The following is a 22,658-nucleotide window of genomic DNA, read 5'->3' as shown; positions in this document are numbered from 1 at the left end:
CAAGCACATCACTACCGGATTATAATGGTCACATCACATTCCCAATGGATCCCATTCATTTTGATTTTGAAGGCATCATAACTATCATAGATCACATGAAACTATCCTCTTCTTGCGGTCCAGATAATATCAGCAGTAAAATTCTGAAAAACACTAAAGTATATTCTGCCATAATACTGTCAAAATTATTTCAGCAATCCCTACAAGACGGTGAACTCCCAGATGACTGGAAATTGGGTAAGGTGGTTCCATTCCACAAATCAGGCGACAAACACCTTTCACTCAACTATCGACCAATATCATTAACCAGCATTCCTTGCAAGATAATGGAGCATGTCGTCCTGTCTCACCTAGCTAACTTTCTTGAGTCATCTTCGTTCTTCAACTGTGCACAACATGGTTTTAGAAAATACTTCTCTTGCGAAACACAATTAATAAGTCTTACGAGCAATATTAACTTCATACTTGATCATGGCAATGAGGCTGACTGTATTTACTTAGACTTTCGCAAAGCATTTGACACAGTGTCGCACAACTTACTTCTTTACAAACTAAGTAAACTTAATATTGACCATAATGTACTAAGGTGGATTGAGTGCTTTTTGTCTAACCAATTGCAGTATGTACACGCTAATGGCTTTAACTCGTCATCCATTCCTGTGACGTCCGGCGTCCCTCAAGGTTCTGTCATAGGTCCTTTGCTGTTCCTTGTATATATTAATGACCTGCCTAACAATGTAACATCTTCAGTAGGACTCTTTGCGGACGATTGTGTCGTTTACCGCGAAATACAAAATATCAATGACGTTGAATTACTTCAGGCAGACCTAACCACTATCTCTAACTGGTGTTCACAATGGCAAATGACTCTTAATATGACTAAATGCAAAGTAATGCGCTTTTCCCGTCGCGGAAATTCAAGTCCCATTGCCGACACTATTTCTTCTTCCTTGCTAACACCCGTGGAATCTTATAAATATCTCGGCGTCATTCTAACAACAGATCTAACTTGGAAAGCACACCTCAGCTCTATCATAGCTTCCGCTAACCGCATGCTTGGATACCTTAAGCGCAATTTTTACTTAGCATCAAGCCCTGTCAAGCTTCTTCTGTATAAGTCACTTGTGCGCTCAAAATTAGAATACGCTAACTGTGTATGGGACCCTTTCACTAACACACTCATCGACGCCCTAGAAGCTGTGCAGAATAGAGCAGCGCGCTTTATTGTGTGCAACTATGATCGTGCTTCCAGTGTCACAGAAATAAAAAATAGTTTATCGTTAACTACTCTTGCTCTGCGCAGAAAAGTGTCCCGTCTGTGTCTGTTTTTTAAAATTTACAGCATGAACTCTACTCTGAAAGAAGCATTGATCACAATACCAACATACGCTTCATCCCGCATCGATCACTCACGGAAAGTTGGCGTTCCTCGTTGCCGGACAACATCCTGCATAAATTCCTTTATTCCGAAAACATCGTCGGAGTGGAACCACCTACCACCACATATTGTAGCTGCAAAGAACGTTGATGAGTTTAGGACACTGTTGTCATTACAATATGGTTTACCATAGCCTCAGTTGGTTCACTTCGTTTTGTATATTGTGTATTTAGCCCCGTTTCTTTTTTTTTCGCATGCACTTTATTTTGTTAATAGCCTTCTGCTATCGTACCCGTTCAATGTTTCTACGAAGGGTGATGTTCTAGTTCATATCTTTGTGTTTACATGAAATGTTTTTTGACTGTTTTTGTGAATTTATTTGTTTTGGTGTTGGTATTGCTAATTACTGTATTGTTTCGCTTTTTTGAATCATGTATTTTCTTGCAGCTAGTTTTCTTTTCGCAATCATGCGTATCATTTTTTGTAGGCATGTCTATGTATCCGTTAACCCCCTTTTTGTAACAGTTTCATTTTATATCTATGTATCACTCCCCTCAATAATGCCCTGTGGGCCATGAGGGTATCAGAAATAAATAAAAAAATTCCCTGATCATATGCATGCAAACACTTTTATTTTGCGTAGTTTTGATTTATTTCTTCAAAAACTAATTAGTCCCTCTAGTGTACTGAATTCTGCAGGGGAGAAAAACTCAGTATTCAAAATTTCTTACCTCCAGGACATGATCGGCTGCAGGAACAGTTGAGTAACTGAAGGTAGTGATCCTTAACTTTTGTGCCCTTACATAGCTACCTCCACAAGCTGTGGCACACTCGGTGACAAAAAGCTGTCTCTCCATTTCAGGAAACTAGCGAATTTCTACTGTCATGCGTTCACGCTAACTATTTCTGCTGGAAGCTTCATTGTCACCATGGTGTCATACATTTAGTGCAGATGTAAGCCTCCACTTCACCAGGACGCTGACACTTCCAATTCAATATTGGGAAAACCCATTTTGATCGCTTAATAATAGTAGTTATAGCTTTTTTTGGAGTTCTGGTATTCTTTTTAATTTTCTCAGCAACCCTGTGAGCTCCCTCAGTGGCCGGTACCTGCGTCAGCGGGTCTGAGTCAGCCAGTATAGCCTCCCACCACTGCAGAGAAGGGACTGGTGGTAGGAGGTCCGCTGGTGGCAGTGCCTTTTTGCAGCTCCATAGAATGTCATCATATCCGGCTATCGCGCCGCATTCTTTGAAAGTTGGATTGTATTGCACTGGGTGCATGAGTGCTAGTTTCTACGGGCTAAACAAGGCTCGCGTCTGGTGTCAATGCCACATTACCTCCTGCCTTTTGTCGAGCTTCTTGTCTGGTAGCAGATATATTCTCCTTTCCAGTTTAAAATGATTAGTGTCGTCAAAGGACATAAAGGCATCTCTCGTGAAATTTGGCGACTCGGCCAAGCTCATTGCTCGGCTGGCATAACCTCGAGCTGTACTGTGAGCCAACTCGTTTCCCCTGTTCCCCGAGTGTGCTGCCTCAGTGGTTGTGGCGCTCGGCTGCTGACCCGAGACACGGGTTCAATCCCAGCAGCAGCGGTCGAATTTCGATGGAGGTGAAATCCTAGAGGCCCGTGTACAGTGCATTGTCAACGTATGTTAGGAAACCCCAGGTGGTCGAACTCTCTGGAGCCCTTCAGTATGGCATCCCTCATAGCCATAACGAAAGCCGCGGTAGAGCTGGCTTGAGTGACTGCACTACGGCGTAGCCATCTGATCCACTTTCCTTTGCGATGCAGACGACCTTCCTTGCGTTTGCCAGCCTGCTGCTGCCAACTTTGGCATGCTTGTCAGCCTGGGCGTCATCGGTGGGCGCAGTGCCATTGCACCGGCTTTTGCCACCCGCCACCCGTCAGCTGGTCGTCCCCGCTGAATGTGCCACCAGTGGAGCTACGCTTGCCGGATATCATCGCTCCATCACTGGCCACACAGGAGCTCTGCAGCTGCTTTGTGGTTTAGGTGCTTATAGCAGCCTTGAATTAGCAGAAAACATTGGGTAAATCTGCCCATTTGTACTCGCTTTAAAACAAATGCATCTTCAAGGTTAATTTGAGTACCTTTGTTAATGCCACTGGCACCTGTGAGAAAAGCCATTATAAGGCTGTAGTAGTAAGCATAAGTGAAGGTTATCAGTTTGTAGGAGCTGACTGCAGAGTTTTGCATGCACTGGTTTTACTTGTGATGTCTTTGTGTTTCTGAAAGATGGTAGCATTATGTGCAGTTCAAATAAAAAAACTTACTCCCATTGCTGATCCTGAAAGTAACTTCACAATTCCAGACTCTGTAATGGCCTGTAAGACTATGTTAGATTATTTTTTTTTACAATTTATTGCCTTGTTTGTTGCCCACGAAGAAATAAGCTACTAGATCTTCTATCAACGCTTTCGCTGAGGATGGCTGAAAAATATCTTTGAATCATGAAAGGGCCCATGTTGTCAACCAGACTTGTAGTTGTAGTGTGCTGGGACTCATAGTGGCCATTCCCCGCATTTAGCCATTGTGCATTTGTCTATCTGTATGTCTGAAGCCAGTTTTATGGAAGGCTGCTCACCTGCCAACACTGGAAATACCTTAGTCCTTGGGTTAAAATGGTTCAGGATTTCGTTTTCTTTTTAGGTGTTGCCTTTTTGAGAGAAGTGCAAACGAGAAGCTTCATTTGTCCAGGAAGCCGCCCTATCTGCCAGTGACAATGCCCACAATGTATGCATTCTTCCTGTTGCCGCTCCTAATTGCATGCAGATATGACCACTGTTTCTTCGCAACTTCTATAGCCTCAGGCAGAGCTTCTGTCAAAGAAGCACATCTAACTAAAGTTCACTTTGCTGATCCGCTCACTGCCTTGAATGGGGCCTTTGTTCACGTTGCAAGCTTCACATATGGCCTGTCCTGCAGTGGAAAAATGATGAAAGCAGCATGCATATGGAGTTTAACACTCCAAAGCAGTACAAATGAATTCTCTGGTGCTATTCCTATTGGACCACGAAAAGCTGTCGAACATTCGACGGATGCCTGGCAATGAATGTTTGAACATCCGCTGGACATCTGTAGAGGTCCGCAAATGTCCGACAGATGTACATCGGTTGCCGATGGATGTCCGGCGCAAACAAAATGGTAGCCCAGTGAGAGTCCCATGGACGCCAAAATCGGATATTCAGACGTCCGTCAAACGTCCGGAAACTGATGTTCCTTTTTTAAACAGCCACAAGACGTCCCGTGGAAAATTGTCGTTTGAGCAAGGGACGTTCAGAGGACATGAGAACCCAGCCGCCGCATGCGGGACGTCCGAAACACTACCCCCTGGACCAAACTTTCTGACTGGACAGGGCGTTTCCTTTTGATCAAAAGAGGTGTATTGATGCAGTCTGTAGTGTTTCAGCAATACTTACTGTATTGGCTTACTGAATTGTTTCTGCAGTGGCATTCAACAAATGCACAAAGTGACAGCTGGTGGGATGCGAGTCATTGAGTTTACACACTCAGAAATGAGCTTTCTTGACCAAGGGGCGAACAGTTAGTATTGCTGAAACACTACAGACTGCATCAATACGCCTCTTTTGATAAAAAAAAATGCATTGTACGTGTCACTGACACAACAAACCGTGGCACTCTGGAAAATTGTCTCGATCTCAACATAAAAAACTGGCTTCCATGTACAGCAGGAGTTAAACATGCAGTAACTGTAGTGAGGAAGACATTCTTGTCCTTCTGCGGTATAGCAGCTTTCATACGCACTGGCATCAACATATACTGAGCAAAAATTGACAGTTCATTTCATACTACAAATTTATTGTCTTAGACATGACTGCACACTGTATCAAGTTGAAAAGTAGCCACATAAAAAAATATATTGAGAAATGCCAAATGATGGGTGCATAAATGCGTGCATGCTTTACTAGTACACAGGTTTTAGTGAAACGCGTATTCAAAATTGCACTTTATTTCAAAGTATCACAGCAACTGCAGTCCCAGTTCAACGATTAAGATATTGCCACTAATGACCAGTAAACTACCATTTAGGAAAAGGCACAAAGCATTTCACAACGCAAACATGAAGACATGATGGCCATGCGAATACTTGCAAGGCACAGTACATAAGAAACGTACGTTCCTAAGAATGCAAAACTGGCACCAAAAAAATACAAGAGCATGGCTTCCAGGCTTGCTGAAAACAAAAATTGCACTCCGACTAGTGGAACCACGACAAGATTAGGTGAACTGCCTACATAGTACCCATTATATATGATCCACAAAAAGCAAAAACAGGACATCATTTAAAACAAACGACTAGTATCATCAACCAAGTGCACAATAAACGCTTTGTTATTGAAGGAACACAATACTAAAAGTTAATAAACTAGATGCACCTGCAACAAGTTTACTGGTAAGCAACAAGCAGTAAAACTAAAACAAACTTGAATAAGCATTAAAAGCTAGAATAAGAAATACGACTAGCATTTCGTTTATTACAGAAACACCACAGCTGGTTGAGCAGCTATGAAAAGTTGCCTGGTTGTGCTTAACACCCAGCACAAACCATGCAGTACACATATACCTGGATATTATTTGGTGATGTCTTACAAACAGTGCCAAAAATCAAATGCACTTTAAAAATAATATACCAAAATAACAGACAATATCACCGGGGAATTATGGTGCAGCTGGTCAAAGATGGCCATTACAACTTCAAAAGAAAAAAAATCCCACTGATAATCTCAAACAATGTATCAAGAAACACTCATGAAACATGACTTGAAAGATCTTACAGCAAAGCATGATGTACATGAACCATAAGCGAATGGCTGAGTACTACGTGGATAACCATTTCAACATCAAAAGGAATCAGTGCCCTAAAACTTGAGAAAGAAAAAAGGTGCATCAAACAATGTGTGTGAAATTTAACTAGCAAAGTGCACAAAAGCATAATCGCCAAGGTTTCATTTGTTTTTACCACTGGTGACAGTGCCTGGTGCATGAAAAATGATGGAAAGGTGACATTCCCTGAGAGTTCTGCGCACTGCGGTGTCAGCAGTAGATGGCAGAAGTCACGTGCGCTCAAAAAAAAAAAACCATGAGCCTTTTGCTGCTCTGTCATATGTTCCAAGCGCACTTAGCTTGTAGTGGCTCTGAGTAGTATCAGACGACAAAGCAGCGAATGAGTCACTGCCTGTGACTGCAAGTGACTGGCAGCAGTTTCGCATACAGACCACAGATGTCTGAGCTCACAAGAAGACACTCCAAGTGGTAGACAGCACTCTAGAGAATCATCTGAGGCGCCCTTAGGCACCTCCAGCTTTGTCATTCATAATGCCCTGCACATCATCCCTACCAATAAGTAGAACCTGAATATTTGGCACCTGTACCTCTTTAGGTTGACACCAAAAAAAAAGGCAAAAACATAGGGTGTGCCAAGCTTCAGCAAAAAGCACAGGTGAATAACAAAGCACATCAGTTCGTGTGGTGTGCAGACACAATACTGTTAAACATGAAGGTTTATGTGCAGCTCCTGTGAAAAATCCGGAGACTTCAAGTGGCTGACTGCTGTGACATCCCGTTGCCCTTGCCCAAAGGTAGCACTGGCTGCTATGGGTTACAAAGGGACTGCTACGGCTCACATTTCAGTTGCCATCTGCAAAACAAAATAAGTGAATAATGTTCTGTTAATGCACAGTTAACATAAAAAGTGTACTTTTAGGAAAGAAAAAGTACCAGAAAAAGAATGCAACAAAGAAACAACACGCCGTGTGCAATCTGCCAGCTATGATGAAGTAACGTTCAGCTCTACTGACAGCTCCCACTTTTCAGCGCACATGCTTCTCTCCTTGCTTGTAAAAGAGTAAAAGAATTGAGGGCAGCGCAGTTGCTTTTGCACGGAGCCTACTGCGATCTACGCATGCACATGCGGAATCGCTTCCGCGCACACAGAAGAGATTCATTGTAGCAGAATGAGGATCATGCTGTGCTAAAACTGTATTTTAAAATCTCATCCTGTGGGTAGAATCAAATAATCCTGCAACAACCGAACATAATGCAATGGCGACGTGAATCGTACTGCCGCTGCATTCAGGCCGGTCACATTCTCGAAAGTTTTGATTCCAGTGTCATATAACATGAAGTCTCGTGTGTTGTTCGTGCTCAACATGCCGCCTGCGAGGCGAAAAAGCTACGATGCAAAACTCAAGTTCCGTGCCGTTGAATATGCGCTGGAAAGCAGGAACCAGGCAGCAGGAAGACAGTCGAACGTGAGTGAAGAAACTATCCGGAACTGGCGCACGCCTGCAAGAATGCTCCGGTCGATCAAGCCAACAAAAAGGCACGCGTGTCAGAGCTCGGAAATCACCTGCGCACGGCAGCTGCTGCACGTGTGTATTTTCACCATACCCACTGACGAAGTGATCCTCAGCACATTATTATAACGCTTACCAATTTTGTTGACACCACATTCCGCGGGATCACAGAGGCTGCACTCCACCACCATACCCTGCAACTCGGCAGCATCGCATCCTTTTCAGTGCGGACGTCACGAGTTTGAGTCGACAGGCGGGAAGAATTTTAAATACAGTTTTCTAAGTGATAAATCACGATAAATCAACGACTATCACTTTTTTATAAACTGTATCATCATCCGTCACTTCATAACGACTTTTTTTCTTTGCATCTTTCAATTTTTGACCACCGTGATCATCCCTTTAAATTTAGGCATTTCACGTGCAGAACATTTAACTATGCGCATTCATTCTTGCCACGCACAATATCTGACTGGAACACTCTGCCTTCCCATATCGCAACCACCACTGATCCTGATAAGTATTTCAATCTTATATCTTCATAACTACTGCTTAACTCTTTGCATACATTGTCATTTTATTTGTTCATGGCTTCTTTTTTGCAGAATTGTTACTACTACAATGATTCTTGCATTAGTATTCTGTTTGTAAAATTTTAATACTGTAGAAATTTTCACTCTTTGCTGCGCTGCCGTACTTTTGATTCTTTTGCTTGTTTATGTCATGCTAAGTGTTCTATTTGTGTTTTTTTTTTGTTTTATATTTGTGGTTTTGTTTTATTTTGATCAATTGCCTTTACCCTATAAAATACCCTCTCGAGGACCTTTAGGGGTATTTTGTATAAAAAAATAAATAAAATGCGTCTTTTCATCCTGGACACAGTGCACCGCCAGAAAGAGCCACGAAATCAATTTTCACTGAGAAGAACAACTGGGTGCTGCCCTCAGTGTACCTTTAAGTTGGCTTTCCTATGTTGGACTTATCTCACTCTGCGGCCTATGCTACGTTGAAAATCACATTCAGCAGCTGTCAGCCAACGACTGCGGAGTTCTTGGAATGTGAACAGTCGTAGCAGCAGAAACTTTTATCATGCCATAAGGCAACATCACGAGTCTCATGTACCTCTAGGCACTTCAAATGCACCATTCATGTACCACGGCATTAATTTAAAGTCTTTGCAATTATAATAACGCACTACGAGCTTCCAAGATTCTCCAATTCCCACTTCACGGCCCGCCACTATGCACAGAGGCAGACCGCAACCGCAGTGTTTTTCTTCACGATTCACTGCAATGAATGAGTCGCTCCACACATTTTTGGTCAGGAACCGAAGTGTTCATATTACCATCAACGAGGCACGACTGTACATACGAGCCAGTAAGAATGCTATATTGCGAGACTATGCATGGGAGGGGGATTGTAAATTTTGAAGACTCACACAACATTTCCCTGGCAGAGAATAAAAGGAACTAAGTATTAGGAATGTGCCAAGGCACCATTCATGCCCATGCATGCAAAATTCGGACGCCTGATTTTTCGGACATGCTTGATTATTCGGACTTTTTCGCGGCACCGCGACATGGCCCATCGAGCCAATGTGTAAGAGCGCTTGAAATTTCGGACGCACCGCAACTGACCACTCGATTTTTCGGACCTCGTTCGCACTCGCCGCCAGTACCCAAGCCGCCATATAATGTGTACAGTGGAACCTCATAAATTCAGACTGCAGGAGATATCGAAAACTTGATCAAACAAAACGAAACTCAAGCTTAAAGGGAGCCTCTTGCGACTCTGAAATTCTGCGCGAGTCAGCACACTGCGCTCGCGTGTTTTCAAATTGGTACTGTCCTTGAATGTCTTCCGCCGCACGAACTTGAACCGTAGTCTGAGTTCACGGAACTCATCTGTGCCGAGTGTTTAGTCCCGAACACGGAACGCGAATACGATCGCGGAGCGCTTGATTGCGGAGGCTACGCGCACGCCGTGGCGATCGAAGCGCGCTTCAGGCGCGCAGCTGGATCTTATCGCGCCGCCGGATCTTATCGCGGCCGCGATCTGCTCCGGCGCTGCGCCGTTCGCGGAGGCCACGCGCGCACCGGAGCTTCCAAGTGCCGTCTATGGATGGCGCCGTGATCATTATCATCAACATTTTTCTCGGTCGCGATTTTCCGCTGTTCACATCGGCATCAGTATCGCCAGCTCCAGCCTTTCGTGGCGTGTCAGCATGCGTGTTAGCGCGTTCGCCGTGATAGTGGCTTTCGCGTGCTGCCGCCCAGCTTCACAGTTTTAGCGCGATGGGCAAGCACCTTAAGCTACACGGCTGGGAGTTAGCTCTCGAACGCGGTCGGTAAGCGTGCGGCGGTCGGGAAATTCGACGTGGCCGAGAAGTGCGTCCGATGATGGTGCAACCAAAAGAGAAACACAAGCTGCAAAAAGCGAGCTTTCCGAGTCAAGCCGTGCGAGTTTCCTGAACTGGAATAAGGGCTGCTCCTCTATGTGATGGAAGTGCGGAACAACGGCTACGCGTTGACAGCGGACATGCTGCGCGGCTTCTTTTGGCATCAGCGTGCACCAGAGCGCAGCACCAGCTCAGGAGTCTAAATACTTCGCGAGTGACGATTGAACGTAGAATAAATGTCGCTCATTCCCTGGTTGGTGTGTTTTTACTTTAAAAAAAATTTTTTTTCGCATGTCGCGTGTATGGGCCGCCCCCGAAAATTGGCCCTTGAATCTGGAAAAAAAAAAAGTGCGGCTCTTATACGCGTTTATGCGGTATTTCGCGCGGCGAAATATAGTCATGAGGAGCTTTAGAATGTGTGCAATACAATTGGCCGCTTTCTCCGGCATAGTGGTAATAAGTTCGTGATTTTTTCGGTGAAATTTGATTTTTCGGACTGCCCGATTTTTCGGTCGTTTTCGCGGCCCCTAGAGAGTCCGAAAAATCGGTCGTCGACTGTATATATATATACACACACACGCACACAACTGTAAGCACACTTTTTCCAGCAACTTTATAAGCTTCAAAGCTTTTAACGGAAACTGCCACTGCAGAACTGTAGTGGAGCAATGCACAAGGATAGCTTTCTTCTTTTTTGATCTCAAAAGTGGAGGCTGACATCTTAAAGTATAAGCAGGCTGTAATGAAAAGTGGGGCTGGGTTTGATCAGTCAACCAAATTATGGCTGCCACTGATTATGATTTGCTCAAAACACACACCTTCAGATGGGCAGGCAGAAGACTTCTTCCGTCTTTGACTTCCGCAAAGCCTTCCAGGCGCCTGTCTCGGCAATGATTTTATTGAATCCTCGACGTTGGCCATACTGCCTTGTGGAAACTCTCCTGCAGCAGCTAAAAATAAAAACTACAAGCTGTTAAAATTTTGTCTTTAAACTGTGTGATAGTATTTCACCACACACTAGAGCACTGCTAGTGAGAAATTAGAATATTAGCAAAAAAAAACTCTTTTTAAGAGAGAATACACATATTATAATAAAGTTTAGAATATACAGTTGGCGGATCTTAAACGTTAATGCTATAAGAATTTGTTATCAAAGTAACTCAAACAACTAAACCCACATATAACAGCACAAGATACCTCCAATACAACTGCCCTCACACAGCTAAGTTTGACCCCATACAATCAATATAATTAAGCCCTTTGTTTTAGGAGTAAAACCCTAGTTTAACAAATTCTTGCCCTGTTAGCACACTTCTCGAAAGTCAGGTTAAAGCCCAGTTCTACTCAAAAACACGCCTTGAAGTGGAGGTAGTTTTCCGGTGCACAAAGCTAAAGACCTGCACGAAAATTAGCAGATATCTTGCGCTCAACCCAGAGTAGAGATTTTCAGTTCGCCGAGGATTTTAAACCTATTTAGCGCTTGCTTTTCATGATGCGACTTAAACTGAGGATAAGTTCTGAAACTATGCTTCCAAAGCGAGAGGCCAATACAGGGGTGTTTAACACGACTTACTCGAATGATTGTATCGAGCTTTACCTCAGTCAATGACACACTGCTCGAAGACTCTTCATCGAAGACTCTGCTTCCAAAATGGCCACTATGATTTTGAATGAGTGTTTTCAAAAGACTGTAATGCATGCAGGAAATAATTGTAACAAACGAGATAAAAAGCAAAATGCTGATTTGATAAACATTTTTTTGGTGTGGCATGCCAGTCATATTGTTTATGCAATAACGATAAAACGACACCATTTTATATCTCACAAAAAAACTAGCGCTTGTAGTAATTTGCCATTCAATAAAAAAAATGACCTATAGAGAAGAAGTAGAAAATGTTTTGCTGAATAACCCGATTTGAACTTTAAAAATATAGTCCGATTTTTACCCCCTGAATTTCAACAGCTGACAAGGGAAGGAAGGAGACCAGGATTGCAAAAGAAATCAACCATCTGCTGCCTTGTTAGTGAGTGGACCCTGCCACCGGAGTCATTACCTAAGATCAGCCATGTGATCAGTGTGATGGTTTAGACGTAACCACAAGCTTTAGGCTTGCGGGCTGTTTTTCAGTGCTAATGCCATGTACTAGTGAACTGCTTCGTAAGCATCGGGACCGAGTTTAGGCAATGATATTGAAGGCAGGGTTCACCTTAGCTATACATAAAAAGGCAGGAATGAAAGGAAGCAAGATAATTATGCCAGCCACGTTTTCCAGCGCCGTATAACAGCCCTGGCAAGAATATGGCTGGAGCCTGCCCAGTAATTAAAAAGCACACCACACTATGGAAAGGCAGTGATGAAACCACGCATGTGACTGCTGAACTGGGTTGAACTGCTGTGTTTAAAGATGTATAAACCTTTGTCCCATTCTCCTCAGCAATGGCCTTTGGTTTTCAGTTATTCAAAGCCAGTGTGAGCAACAGCTATGGCACGATTTTGTTGAAACCTTATGTACAGCAACATGGCAGTTCCAACATTTGGCTATGACTTTTGTTTCTCCATTTGTTTGCACGCATGGTAATGCAACCCAAATGAACTGCTTTACTACACATGTCACAAAGGTATGTAACTTGCCAAATCAACACTGTGGTAATAAAGCATGCCATACAGGAGAGCCCAGAATTATTTCAGTCACTCGGGGAGTTTATCAACTAAGCAACTCACCGATCAGCACATGCGTGCTAAGCAAACTGAATGAGATGTGAGGGAGTAAAGGACAGGTAATCCAACATCCCGGTACTTATGTCCTTCCCCGAGACGCTCACAAACCTTACAAAGAGGAATGAAAACTCTATTCAGGATTCCGCAGGGAAAAGTATCAACGACAACTCAAAAGAATCACGACTACATATGAAATGTTTTTCTGAGAGCCTCCGCGGCCCTCATCACTCAGGTCTACCAGCATAACTTTTTATTTGGCCCTAAGTTGAACAGAGGTTAACGCAACACCAGTTATTCTATAGCAAGTTCCTCATATAGCTATCACTGCAAGAGGCAAGCACTGAATTGGTTTGCAAAAATCCATTTCATGCTCATGTGTGCAGGAAAAAAATTTGTAAATAAAAGGGGAGAAATATCTTTTTTTTTTCCAAGTTTCATTCTTGCAATGAAGAGAGAGGTACAACATTTGCTGCTGCTAAAGGCAACCGAAATTCAATTTTCTGCAACTGGCTCTCCGTTCCCGCTGAAGTTTTTAAGCAAGCAGCAGCCTTTGGCTTACCTATAATTACACTGGACGTCTTCAAGGCTGAAAGGTTCAGCTTGTTTTTCCTCCCAGCCCAAGAGAACTTTGCTGCCAGCTGATCGCTTGTATGCCAGCATGCGCTTAGCAGCGACATTTGAATTTCTCCACCCAAGCTGCACAAGTTCTCGCACCTGCAAAGAAAGCATGCGCGGTTTTTATGGAATGCATCTCCAGCACGAACAGATCATTTTGCAGAACATTTTACTTTTCGATAGGTGTATGGGCGCAAACGGAAACAAAGGTACTGAAAAGTGCGTACCACATATAGGAAACCAACAGCCCCCAGGAGTGACAGCTCTTTCTGCAGTAGTGTCAGCGAGGGAGTGCTGATGCATCAGCACTCCTTCGCTGACACTACTGCAAAAAGAGCTGTCACTCCGGGGGGCTGATAACCTCTGCTCATTTCTAGAGTGCTTCTGTTGCTGTTGTCACATTTATGGTTTTTTTGCACTTTGCATATCTTTCCACTCTGCTGACATCTATGTATGTATACTTGTATGATCAGCAATAGACCCTCCGTTGTTAGTCAGCGCTGTGTCGTCCGTTTCTTTGTATTTTGTGCTCGTCTTCATTCACGCTCTTTATTCAAGAAACTGATCTCTGAAAATTTTCAGAAGCAACGATTGTTTACTGTGAATATAGTGCCCATGTGCAAACCTATCATATGCACCTTGAATATGTGTCCCATGGTACAGCATTGTTTGTCCAAAACCGCACCATTTTAACTCACCCGTTAGTCTGCAGTAATGAAGCATAAATATCTGATGTGCTTGACATAAAAAACGAGCAGTTGGCAGCAGAACCCTTGTAGCCTTTTTTTTCGGTCCGTGTCAAAAGAGTTCAGGCTCTCTTTATACCTTGTGTGACCCGATTACATGAACACTCACTAGAAGGGCAAAGTTTCCTTTGTCTGACTTCTCGCTGAACCTGAGCAGGTCATCCACTGATAAGCAGGGGCCTGGTGATGACTGCTTGGCTGGGAAGCACTTCGCACGGTTTGTTTAGCGTATCTCTGTGTTGCTGCTGTGTAAAGCGCAAGATGTTCAGTAGTCAGATAACGTGCTGCTTGAAAGTCTAGAAATAGGGGAAGGGAAACAAGCAAAAATATATACCGTATTTACTCGCATAATAGGCGCACTTTATTTCCAGAAAATCCGGCTCAAAGTTCGGGGTGCGCCTATTACGCGGGGTAAAATTTCTGGAAATTTTTCGACTCTAAGAATTGAACACACCACGTAAACGCACTCGTGTACGGGCCGCACCCCGTTTTCCCGAAGAAAATATTTTTAAAAAAAAGATCCGTGTAAGGTCCGCACCGAAACTTTCCTGACTTACGCGGGAATAGCCTTCGGAATGCACGCGCCGAGGCCTCTGCGATCGGCTCCGGCTGCGCGCAACGGCGCTTGATCGCGGAGGCCACACACGCGCACAGGAGCTTCCAGACGCCACCCACGGAGGGCGCCCGATTTAGAGCTTATCATCATCATCAACGTTTTCCTCCGCCGCGCCGCGAGCTTTCGCTATCCATATCGCCATCAGCATCTCCAGCTTGTTTTTTTTTGTTTTTTTTTGTTCCTGTCAAGTGCCGGGATCTGCGGTAGCGCGATAGTTCATCGTGGTTTATGGCTTTGCCGCGGAGCGTTGCTGTTTTAGCTCGACGGCCAAGCACCTTAACAGCTACACGGCTAGCGTGCGGCAGGTCGGAAAATACGACGTGGCCGAGAAGTGGGGCAGTTGCGACTGCGGCGTCCCTAAATTTTCGTACGCGACTCCAAGCGCCGAGGTTTTCGCGGGCCTAAGTTGGGAACGTTTCCGGCTGGAGATGAAGCTTTCCAAACAGATGCTTAAAGTGAGCATCCCTGAAAACTGTGTGCGGCTGTTCTACGCGATGTCGTTGTACGTGCTGTGGGTCCGCAGCGGCACTAGTGAGGACTAGTAGTCAGTTCAGCAAAAGCTTTGTTAAAATAAAGATTGGGGAGCGGGGGGGTGGCGAGGTGTCGGCTTGCAATCGAGTAAATACAGTACTAATCACAGTGCCAAGTTCGGGGTGCGCCTTTTATGCGCGGAAATAAAAAAAAATCTGATTTTTCGTTCCCAAACTAGGGGTGCGCCTATTATGCGAGTGCGCCTATTATGCGAGTAAATACGGTAACCAAAATGAGAGGCACTTGGTGCTCTGTAATTTCCTGAATGAAAAATTAGTCTCTGGCAGCTCATGTTCTTTCATTGCCACTCTTTTCTTATTAGTAATTTAAATGAAAAAAGAAATGTTGGGTGCTAGCACCACACAGATTGCAAAAATCACGAGGCAAGTGGCTAAGCAAGCCAGAGCGCAACTACACTGTTACGGAACAAGAATGCCTTGCTCTGATCTCCGCCGTGCAGAGGCTCTGATCACACCTGTATGGCCGCCCATTCACCACTGTGACTGATCATCACTCCCTCTGCTGGCTCGTCAGTCTCCGAGATCCATGCGGTCGCCTCGCGCGCTGGACCCTGCGTCTGCAGGAGTGTGACTTCAATGTCGTATACAAGAGTATACGCCAATGCAGGCTGCCTTTCGCAAATGTAGCTTCTCTGAACCGATTGTGACAGTGACGATTTTGACCGTTACATCTCAGCCATTGTTCGAGGGTTTCCTGACATTCAGGGGTTTAAAACTGAAGATCTGGCTCTACAACTCCTCTTTGGCTCCACGTGCAACCAGGGAGCTACAGGTCGTTCTTGTGTCCGCGAGGGTCTGTTGTGGAAAAAATTGGCGGGGGCTTAGCTTGGGTTAAGCCTGGTAGGTTGCGAAAGCGCGCAGCGCCTCCAACTGAAGGAACGCAGTGCGCCGCCTCTACAGGTCACGCGTGGCTACCGGCTTTTTGAGGAAAGGAAATGGCACAGTAATTCTCTGTCATCTCGGTGGACACCCTAACCGCACCGTAAAGGAAGGGAAGAATGCCACAACCCGTTCCTGAAAGAAAGAGAACTTGTAGAACGCCGCCGGGCTCGCCATTGTGCGGCATAGGCGCGTTGCTTAGCCAACCGCTCTTGCCTTTCTTCATCTGTCTCCTCGGCATGGCGCCGGCGTTTGCACGCAGCATGTCATTCCAGCGACGCCTTGTACAACTCCTCAGACATGACTAAGCGGAGCACGCCTGCGGCGCCCTCACGCGGCAGGCCGAGGAGGCCGTCACGTGGTAGCCGCAGCGCCGAGCAAAGGAACGACTATGGCCGAGTTGGGGCCCCTGCTCTCCTCTGGTCGTGACGTCACGCTGTCATGTGAGCGAAGGAACGACCTCCACCGACGGCAGAAAAGTGCTAGCAGTATTGCTTTCGCAATAAAAGAACAGTTCCCTTGTGGGCCCACGATATCTGCTCATTGTTCCAACAGCTCTGTGCCCCTCCATTTTGTGTGTCATGCACGACGACCCTGCCTCTGGACATCTGGGATTGGCTCGTGCACTCCATCGAGCTGTTTCACTGGCCGAAAGTGCTTTCCACAAGAGAACGATATGTGCCCAGTTGCAGGCAGTGTCAGCGCCACAAATGCCCCACCTCCAGCTGGCCTACTTCACCCTGTGACACCCCACAGCAGTCCGTTCGAGCAGGTTGGAATTGATCTGCTTGGACCTTTTCCCAAATCTCCAAATGGCAATCGCCGGATCGTGGTCTATGCGGAGTCCCTGACACGATACTGTGAAACAGCTGCTCTACCATCGGCTGCCACGCATCAAGTGTCGCAATTTATTCTGAACTCTGTGATCTTATGGCATGGACCACTGCGTGTGGTAATCAGTGATCAAGGCTGCCAATCCACGGCCGATATCATTGAAGAGCTACTACGTTTATGCGTGGTTACCTACCGGCACTCAACGCCATATCGTCGGCGCGCGAACTGCTCGCGGCTACAAACGGCGCGCAAACACGCGAACTGCTCTCCCTTTTGCATCGGTACAACGACTGTTTTGCGACGACATCTCGAGTTCGACAGACGCCAGTCGCCAAGCATCGAATTATTGTCGACACCGCAACGCACCCGATTCGCCAACCGCCGTACCGCGTTTCCTTGAAGGAAAGGGAAACCATCCAGGAGCAAGTGCGCGAAATGATACGCGACGACGTCATCCAGCCATCCAACAGTCCGTGGTCCGCACCTGTAGTGCTGGTCAAGAAAAAAGACGGGACCCTTCGATTTTGCGTTGACTACCGGCGACTCAATAAGGTGACCAAGAAGGACGTGTATCCACTCCCACGCATCGACGACACCCTCGACCGTCTTCGTCATGCCCGCTATTTTTCGTCCATCGACTTGAAGAGTGGATACTGGCAAATTGAAGTGGATGAGCGCGACCGCGAGAAGACCGCATTTATAACCCCGGATGGCCTGTACGAGTTTAAAGTGATGCCGTTTGGCCTGTGTACAGCGCCCGCGACATTTCAACGAGTCATGGATACTGTGCTAGCCGGCCTGAAGTGGCAGACATGTCTCGTGTACCTGGATGACGTCGTCATCTTCTCAAGCACTTTCAGAGACCATCTGGTGCGTCTTGAAGCAGTTCTTCAAGCTCTTCTGAACGCCGGACTTACGCTCAAGCCTTCGAAGTGCCGCTTCGCATACAGTGAACTGAAGTTCCTTGGTCATATCGTCAGCCAAGTGGGTGTGAAGCCAGATCCCGAGAAAACGGCTGCCGTTGCATCCTTCCCTCCACCGTCGGACAAGAAGACCGTCAGAAGCTTTCTCGGTCTTTGCGCATACTTCAGGCGTTTCGTTCGAAACTTTGCCCAGATCGCGGCGCCACTTTACCGCCTTACGAAGGATAGCGTTGCCTTTGAGTGGAACGAGGAGCAACAATCAGCATTCCGCCAATTAAAACACGCCCTTGCAACATCCCCCATACTAGGCCATTTTGATCAAGACGCCGACACTGAGCTCCACACGGACGCCAGCAACAAAGGACTAGGAGCAGTGCTTGTGCAATTCCAGGATGGCGCTGAGAGGGTTATTGCGTATGCCAGCCGAGCTCTTTCGCAGGCGGAGGGAAATTACTCGACAACTGAAAAAGAGTGCCTCGCTGTCATCTGGGCCATCACCAAATTCCGGCCCTATCTGTACGGTCGCCCTTTTCGTGTCGTCACCGACCACCATTCGCTGTGCTGGCTCGCCAATATTAAGGATCCCGCAGGCCGCCTTGCTCGGTGGAGCCTTCGGCTACAGGAGTACGACGTCACCATCACCTACAAGTCCGGCCGCAAACATCATGATGCTGACTGCTTGTCTCGAGCCCCTGTGGAGCCGGCACCGGGAGGCGAAAATGACGAAGAGGACGGCTTTCTTGGGGCATTGGACACGGCAGATATGGCTGCTCGGCAACGCAGTGATCCTCAGATTGGTCAGCTGATGGCGCACTTGGAAGGCCACGAAGCTGCGGTGCCTCGCGTTTTCCAGCGCATGCTGCCGACGTTCAAGATAATGCACGGCGTATTGTACAAGCAGAACTTCGACAGCAGCCCGAGGTCGTGGCTCCTTGTTGTGCCGGAGGACCTGCGCTCCGAGGTCGCCCAAGCTTGCCACGACGATCCTACAGCTGGTCACCTTGGCTACAGCCGGACGCTTTCACGTATTCGAGAACGGTACTACTGGCCGACACTTCCTAAGTACGTGCGTCACTACGTCAGAACTTGTCGAGAGTGTCAAAGGCGCAAAACACCACCCATACGACCAGCTGGTCTTCTCCAACCACTCGAACCACCGCTTGTTCCGTTCCACACCGTCGGAATGGATTTTCTTGGTCCATTTCCGACGTCGCAGTCGGGCAACAGGTACATTATTATAGCGACGGACTACCTAACGCGATACGCGGAGTCCCGAGCACTTCCGTCTGCGACAGCTGTTGAGGCAGCCAAATTTTTTATCGAGTGCATTGTGCTCCGTCACGGTGCCCCTGCCGTTTTGATCACTGACCGGGGTGCCGCGTTTCTGGCCAAGCTCACACAGGAGATCCTCCGTCTCAGCTGCACCAGCCACCGCCGAACTACTGCGTACCATCCGCAAACGAATGGGCTGACGGAGCGGCTGAACAAGACCATGGCCGACATGATCGCCATGTACGTGGATGTCGCCCATCGCAGTTGGGACTCGGTACTGCCCTACGTTACATTCGCTTATAATACCGCTGTCCAGGAGACGACCGGTATGACGCCTTTCCAGCTGGTCCACGGCAGACAGGTCACCACGATGCTTGACGCTATGCTACCGCACGAGCCGCCTGTCGACGTAGACGATGGTGCCCGAATAGTATGCGAGCGCGCGGAAGAAGCTCGGCAACTCGCGAGACTCCGCATCCAACACCAACAGCATGCCGACGCTCGTCGGTACGATCTCCGTCGACGCGACGTACATTTTTACCCTGGAGACAAGGTCTGGGTGTGGACGCCAGTACGCCGTCGAGGTCTCTCCGACAAACTCATAAAGCGGTACTTTGGCCCGTATACAGTTCTTCGCCGCATCGGTGAACTTAACTACGAGGTGCTGCCGGAAGGAACACGACCGTCATCACGTCGTTCACCCCGCTCTGACATTGTGCACGTAGTGCGGCTTAAGCCGTATTACGCGCGATGATCGTCTGCCCCGAACTGATTTTCCCACCTCCTTCTACACTGGCCAGCAGGAGTTTTTGTGCGCGTGTGCGGCTTTCCGCCCTGTGCCTTTGTTTTCGTGTTAGCATCGGGACGATGCTTTTTATAGGGGGAGGTAGTGTCGCGAGTGGAAGATAAAGACGAGGAGTGTTTTGCCACGCGCCGACGACGACGTTGCTGCTGGTGGACCTCTCTGTTTTTCTGTGCTCCCTGTCTTCTCCCGTTCTCGCCGCCGGCCTGTACGTCAAGCCGTGACAATATCACCCACAGACAAACAGTTTGACAGAACGCATAAACAGAACGCTCACCAACATGCTTGCCATGCGTGTGGACTCTGACCATAAGAAGTGGGACACCCTTCATCACATATGCCTTCAATACTGCTGCCCATGAAACAACCGGATGTAGTCCATTTTACCTCTTGTGTGCTTGTAGCAGCAACCTCAATGCTGCCGAGAGGAAGCTTTCTCCTCTTGGGCTGGCTCTGCCACTTGTGTGCGTGCCCGTCCTGGCATGTGGCTGTCACCGTGGCCAGGGAGCCACACACCTGGAAGAGAAGATGGCACGAAATATGCAGCCACACCACCGAACAGGGTGCATCACAGTTGGCCTCCACATCCCCTGGAGGCAGAGCGCCCACATTTGCGCATGTGGCATAAATGCTGTCAAATTGTCGTGAGGAAAGAGCAATGTGCACAAATTAGAACACTGAAAAAGCACGGAATTGTGCACAATCATCCATAGGACCACATCTAGTCACGCGTGCAAAATTAAGAGAAAAAAATTCTTTTCATGATGAATGCGTGTACGTTTTATGCCAGTGATGGTACGGCTGTCATCAGGGCACATTTTATTGATTGTTTTCATACGATTAGTGCTTTAAGATTGACTGATTTGTTTACATACTGATTTTTGCTGAAAAGACTGACGAGAAAGCAGTGCTTTGCAACCTGTGTTGGAACACGCTGTGCGGATATGAGGACTCAAAAGAAAGTGCTCAATCCAGCATCTGGAACGATGGATATTTTTGCTGTGCAATCATGACGTGGTCTTCTAATAAAATCTGAAGCTTTAACATTCTAGCCTTCTCAATAATAGTTTGCCCCTGAAGGAGATTAAAAGAACTGAGGTTACGTGTTGAAAGAAGGTACTACCACTGAAGCATATCAGGAGCATGGTCAGCAGCCAAATCTGCATGTAGCAGCCAGTGATAAGCTTGAGGTATATTTCTGGGCTAAATGCTACTTACTACCCACGTTTCCAATCATTGCATGCAAGCACAATACACAGTTGTGAAACAGATGATACGAAAAGCTAGGACATGAACAAAAATGTCACCCAGGGCATGAAACAAACATCCCCTGCATACCTCCACTGACGGTTCTGCAGGAAGGTGAGAGATGCGGCCAAATTTCGTCAGGTCCAGCAAGCACTGCCCACACACCATGAACTTCCCTGCACAGCAAGGCTCATGCGATGATCTGTGAAAAAAAAAAACCCTGCAAATTCGTCTGCTCCTGGTTGAAAACAAATGCACGATCTGGTTCCACAAGGAGCCAGCTGTGCCTATGAAACGGCGAGTGTGTGCCTGACAGCTGGCCCCATCTGTCGCATGTGTGCCTGTCACTGACATGATCGGCGCATGCGTTGCCCGAGCCAGTGGTTTTGTTCTCAACAAGTGCAGCTGGAGGAGAAGAGGCACGCATGCGCAGAGCAGCCTTGTGAAAAAGACGCACTGCACTCTCCCAAACTTGGTTTCGGGCGTCTTCTATTCCCATTTGGGTTCACTTTTACATATGCCATATTTTTTCCCAACTACCTTAGTGCATTCTTTAGAGGGCAAGAAACTTTCCACCAGCAGGCGAAAAATTCTCATGGTGCACTATGATAGTTAGCATGCAAATCTTTCAAGACAGAAATTCAAGTACGCATTTAGTTCCCTTTATAAAGTTCTCGGTGACTTTCAAAGAAGTAGCTATGAGTCAACCAGCCAAAACTGTGCTATGTCTAAGCAGATCTTATTGCCTGCGAGCCTTTTGCTGAATGCCATCAGCAAAAAAATTATTCTTTTCTCAGCTGGCATGCTGAGGAACACATCATATGTCCCAAAAGCTGCCGTATGGTCGCCTGCAAGTATGCCCTGAATGCAAGTGCATTACTTGCAAGAAAAGTGCTGCCTGCTTCAAGCAGGAGCATAATCCCAGTTGACTCAATGCTGCATGCAGTGCAGCAGTAGTAGTTGGAAGAATATTCCAGGGCTGCTTACAATCAAGAACTGTCCAGAGAAGGCTGGTACGAGGTGTCACGAGGGTCATCTGCACTTGCAACAGATGGCTCCGTCGGCTGCGGAGTGGACCTGTCATGAGGAATGCCTTGCAGCCGCATGGTAGTGGACAGCTCATCAGTTTGGCATTCTGAAAAATAAATCATACAAGTGTTTTGCAAACTTGAGCAAGGTATGTTGCTTGGCGAGTGGGTTGTTTGTTGGTGCAGTTGAAATGTTTTGCAATTCTTTAAATCACAAAATCCTGAAAAAAAGCTGGGGCAAAGCTTTGTATACAGACAGTGTCACAAAAAATAAAGCAGTCTTCTGGTTGAAAATCAAGGGGAATCTGTGT

The 22,658-nt window shown here is 46.6% G+C and overlaps 2 protein-coding genes across 6 annotated transcripts in view; both read right to left on the bottom strand.

Moving 5' to 3' along the window:
- Nucleotides 1-5,197: 5,197 nt before the first annotated feature.
- LOC149326149 (uncharacterized) lies at nt 5,198-22,446 on the bottom strand. Of its 5 annotated transcripts, none has more exons than XM_089563767.1 (7): nt 22,307-22,446; nt 21,410-21,521; nt 20,459-20,587; nt 15,817-15,918; nt 13,393-13,547; nt 10,933-11,064; nt 5,198-7,058 (listed from the first exon to the last, which is right to left on the bottom strand). In XM_089563767.1, exons 2-6 carry the CDS (start codon nt 21,485-21,487, stop codon nt 10,935-10,937), a joined length of 594 nt encoding a protein of 197 aa, XP_089419893.1. In that variant the 5' UTR covers nt 21,488-21,521; nt 22,307-22,446; the 3' UTR covers nt 5,198-7,058; nt 10,933-10,934. The 5 variants fall into 5 exon arrangements, with proteins under 5 accessions (XP_089419893.1, XP_089419896.1, XP_089419895.1 ...); XM_089563768.1 differs by lacking the exon at nt 5,198-7,058 and adding an exon at nt 12,837-12,941 and having other exon boundaries at nt 10,945-11,064; XM_089563770.1 differs by lacking the exon at nt 10,933-11,064.
- Nucleotides 22,318-22,658, bottom strand: part of LOC149326148 (uncharacterized) — a 45,787-nt gene continuing 45,446 nt past the window's right edge. Inside the window, exon 9 of the mRNA XM_089563777.1 lies at nt 22,318-22,454. The gene's annotated coding sequence lies outside the window, so the exon portion shown is untranslated. The remainder of the gene's footprint in view (nt 22,455-22,658) is intronic.

This window comes from Amblyomma mixtum, chromosome 10 (assembly GCF_055824585.1).
Source record: "Amblyomma mixtum isolate Tamu chromosome 10, ASM5582458v1, whole genome shotgun sequence".
Lineage (NCBI taxonomy): Eukaryota > Metazoa > Arthropoda > Arachnida > Ixodida > Ixodidae > Amblyomma > Amblyomma mixtum.
This window is presented reverse-complemented; position numbering and strand designations above follow the sequence as displayed.

Coding starts and splice junctions, on each gene's coding strand:
- LOC149326149 (XM_089563767.1), bottom strand. CDS start 21,487: ATGGTGTGTGGGCAGTGCTTGCTGGACCTGACGAAATTTGGCCGCATC. Junction 15,919..20,458: donor CTGCTACAAGCACACAAGAG/GTAAAATGGACT, acceptor ACACTCCTGCAG/ACGCAGGGTCCAGCGCGCGA. Junction 11,065..13,392: donor GACGTCCAGTGTAATTATAG/GTAAGCCAAAGG, acceptor TTTTATTTTTAG/CTGCTGCAGGAGAGTTTCCA.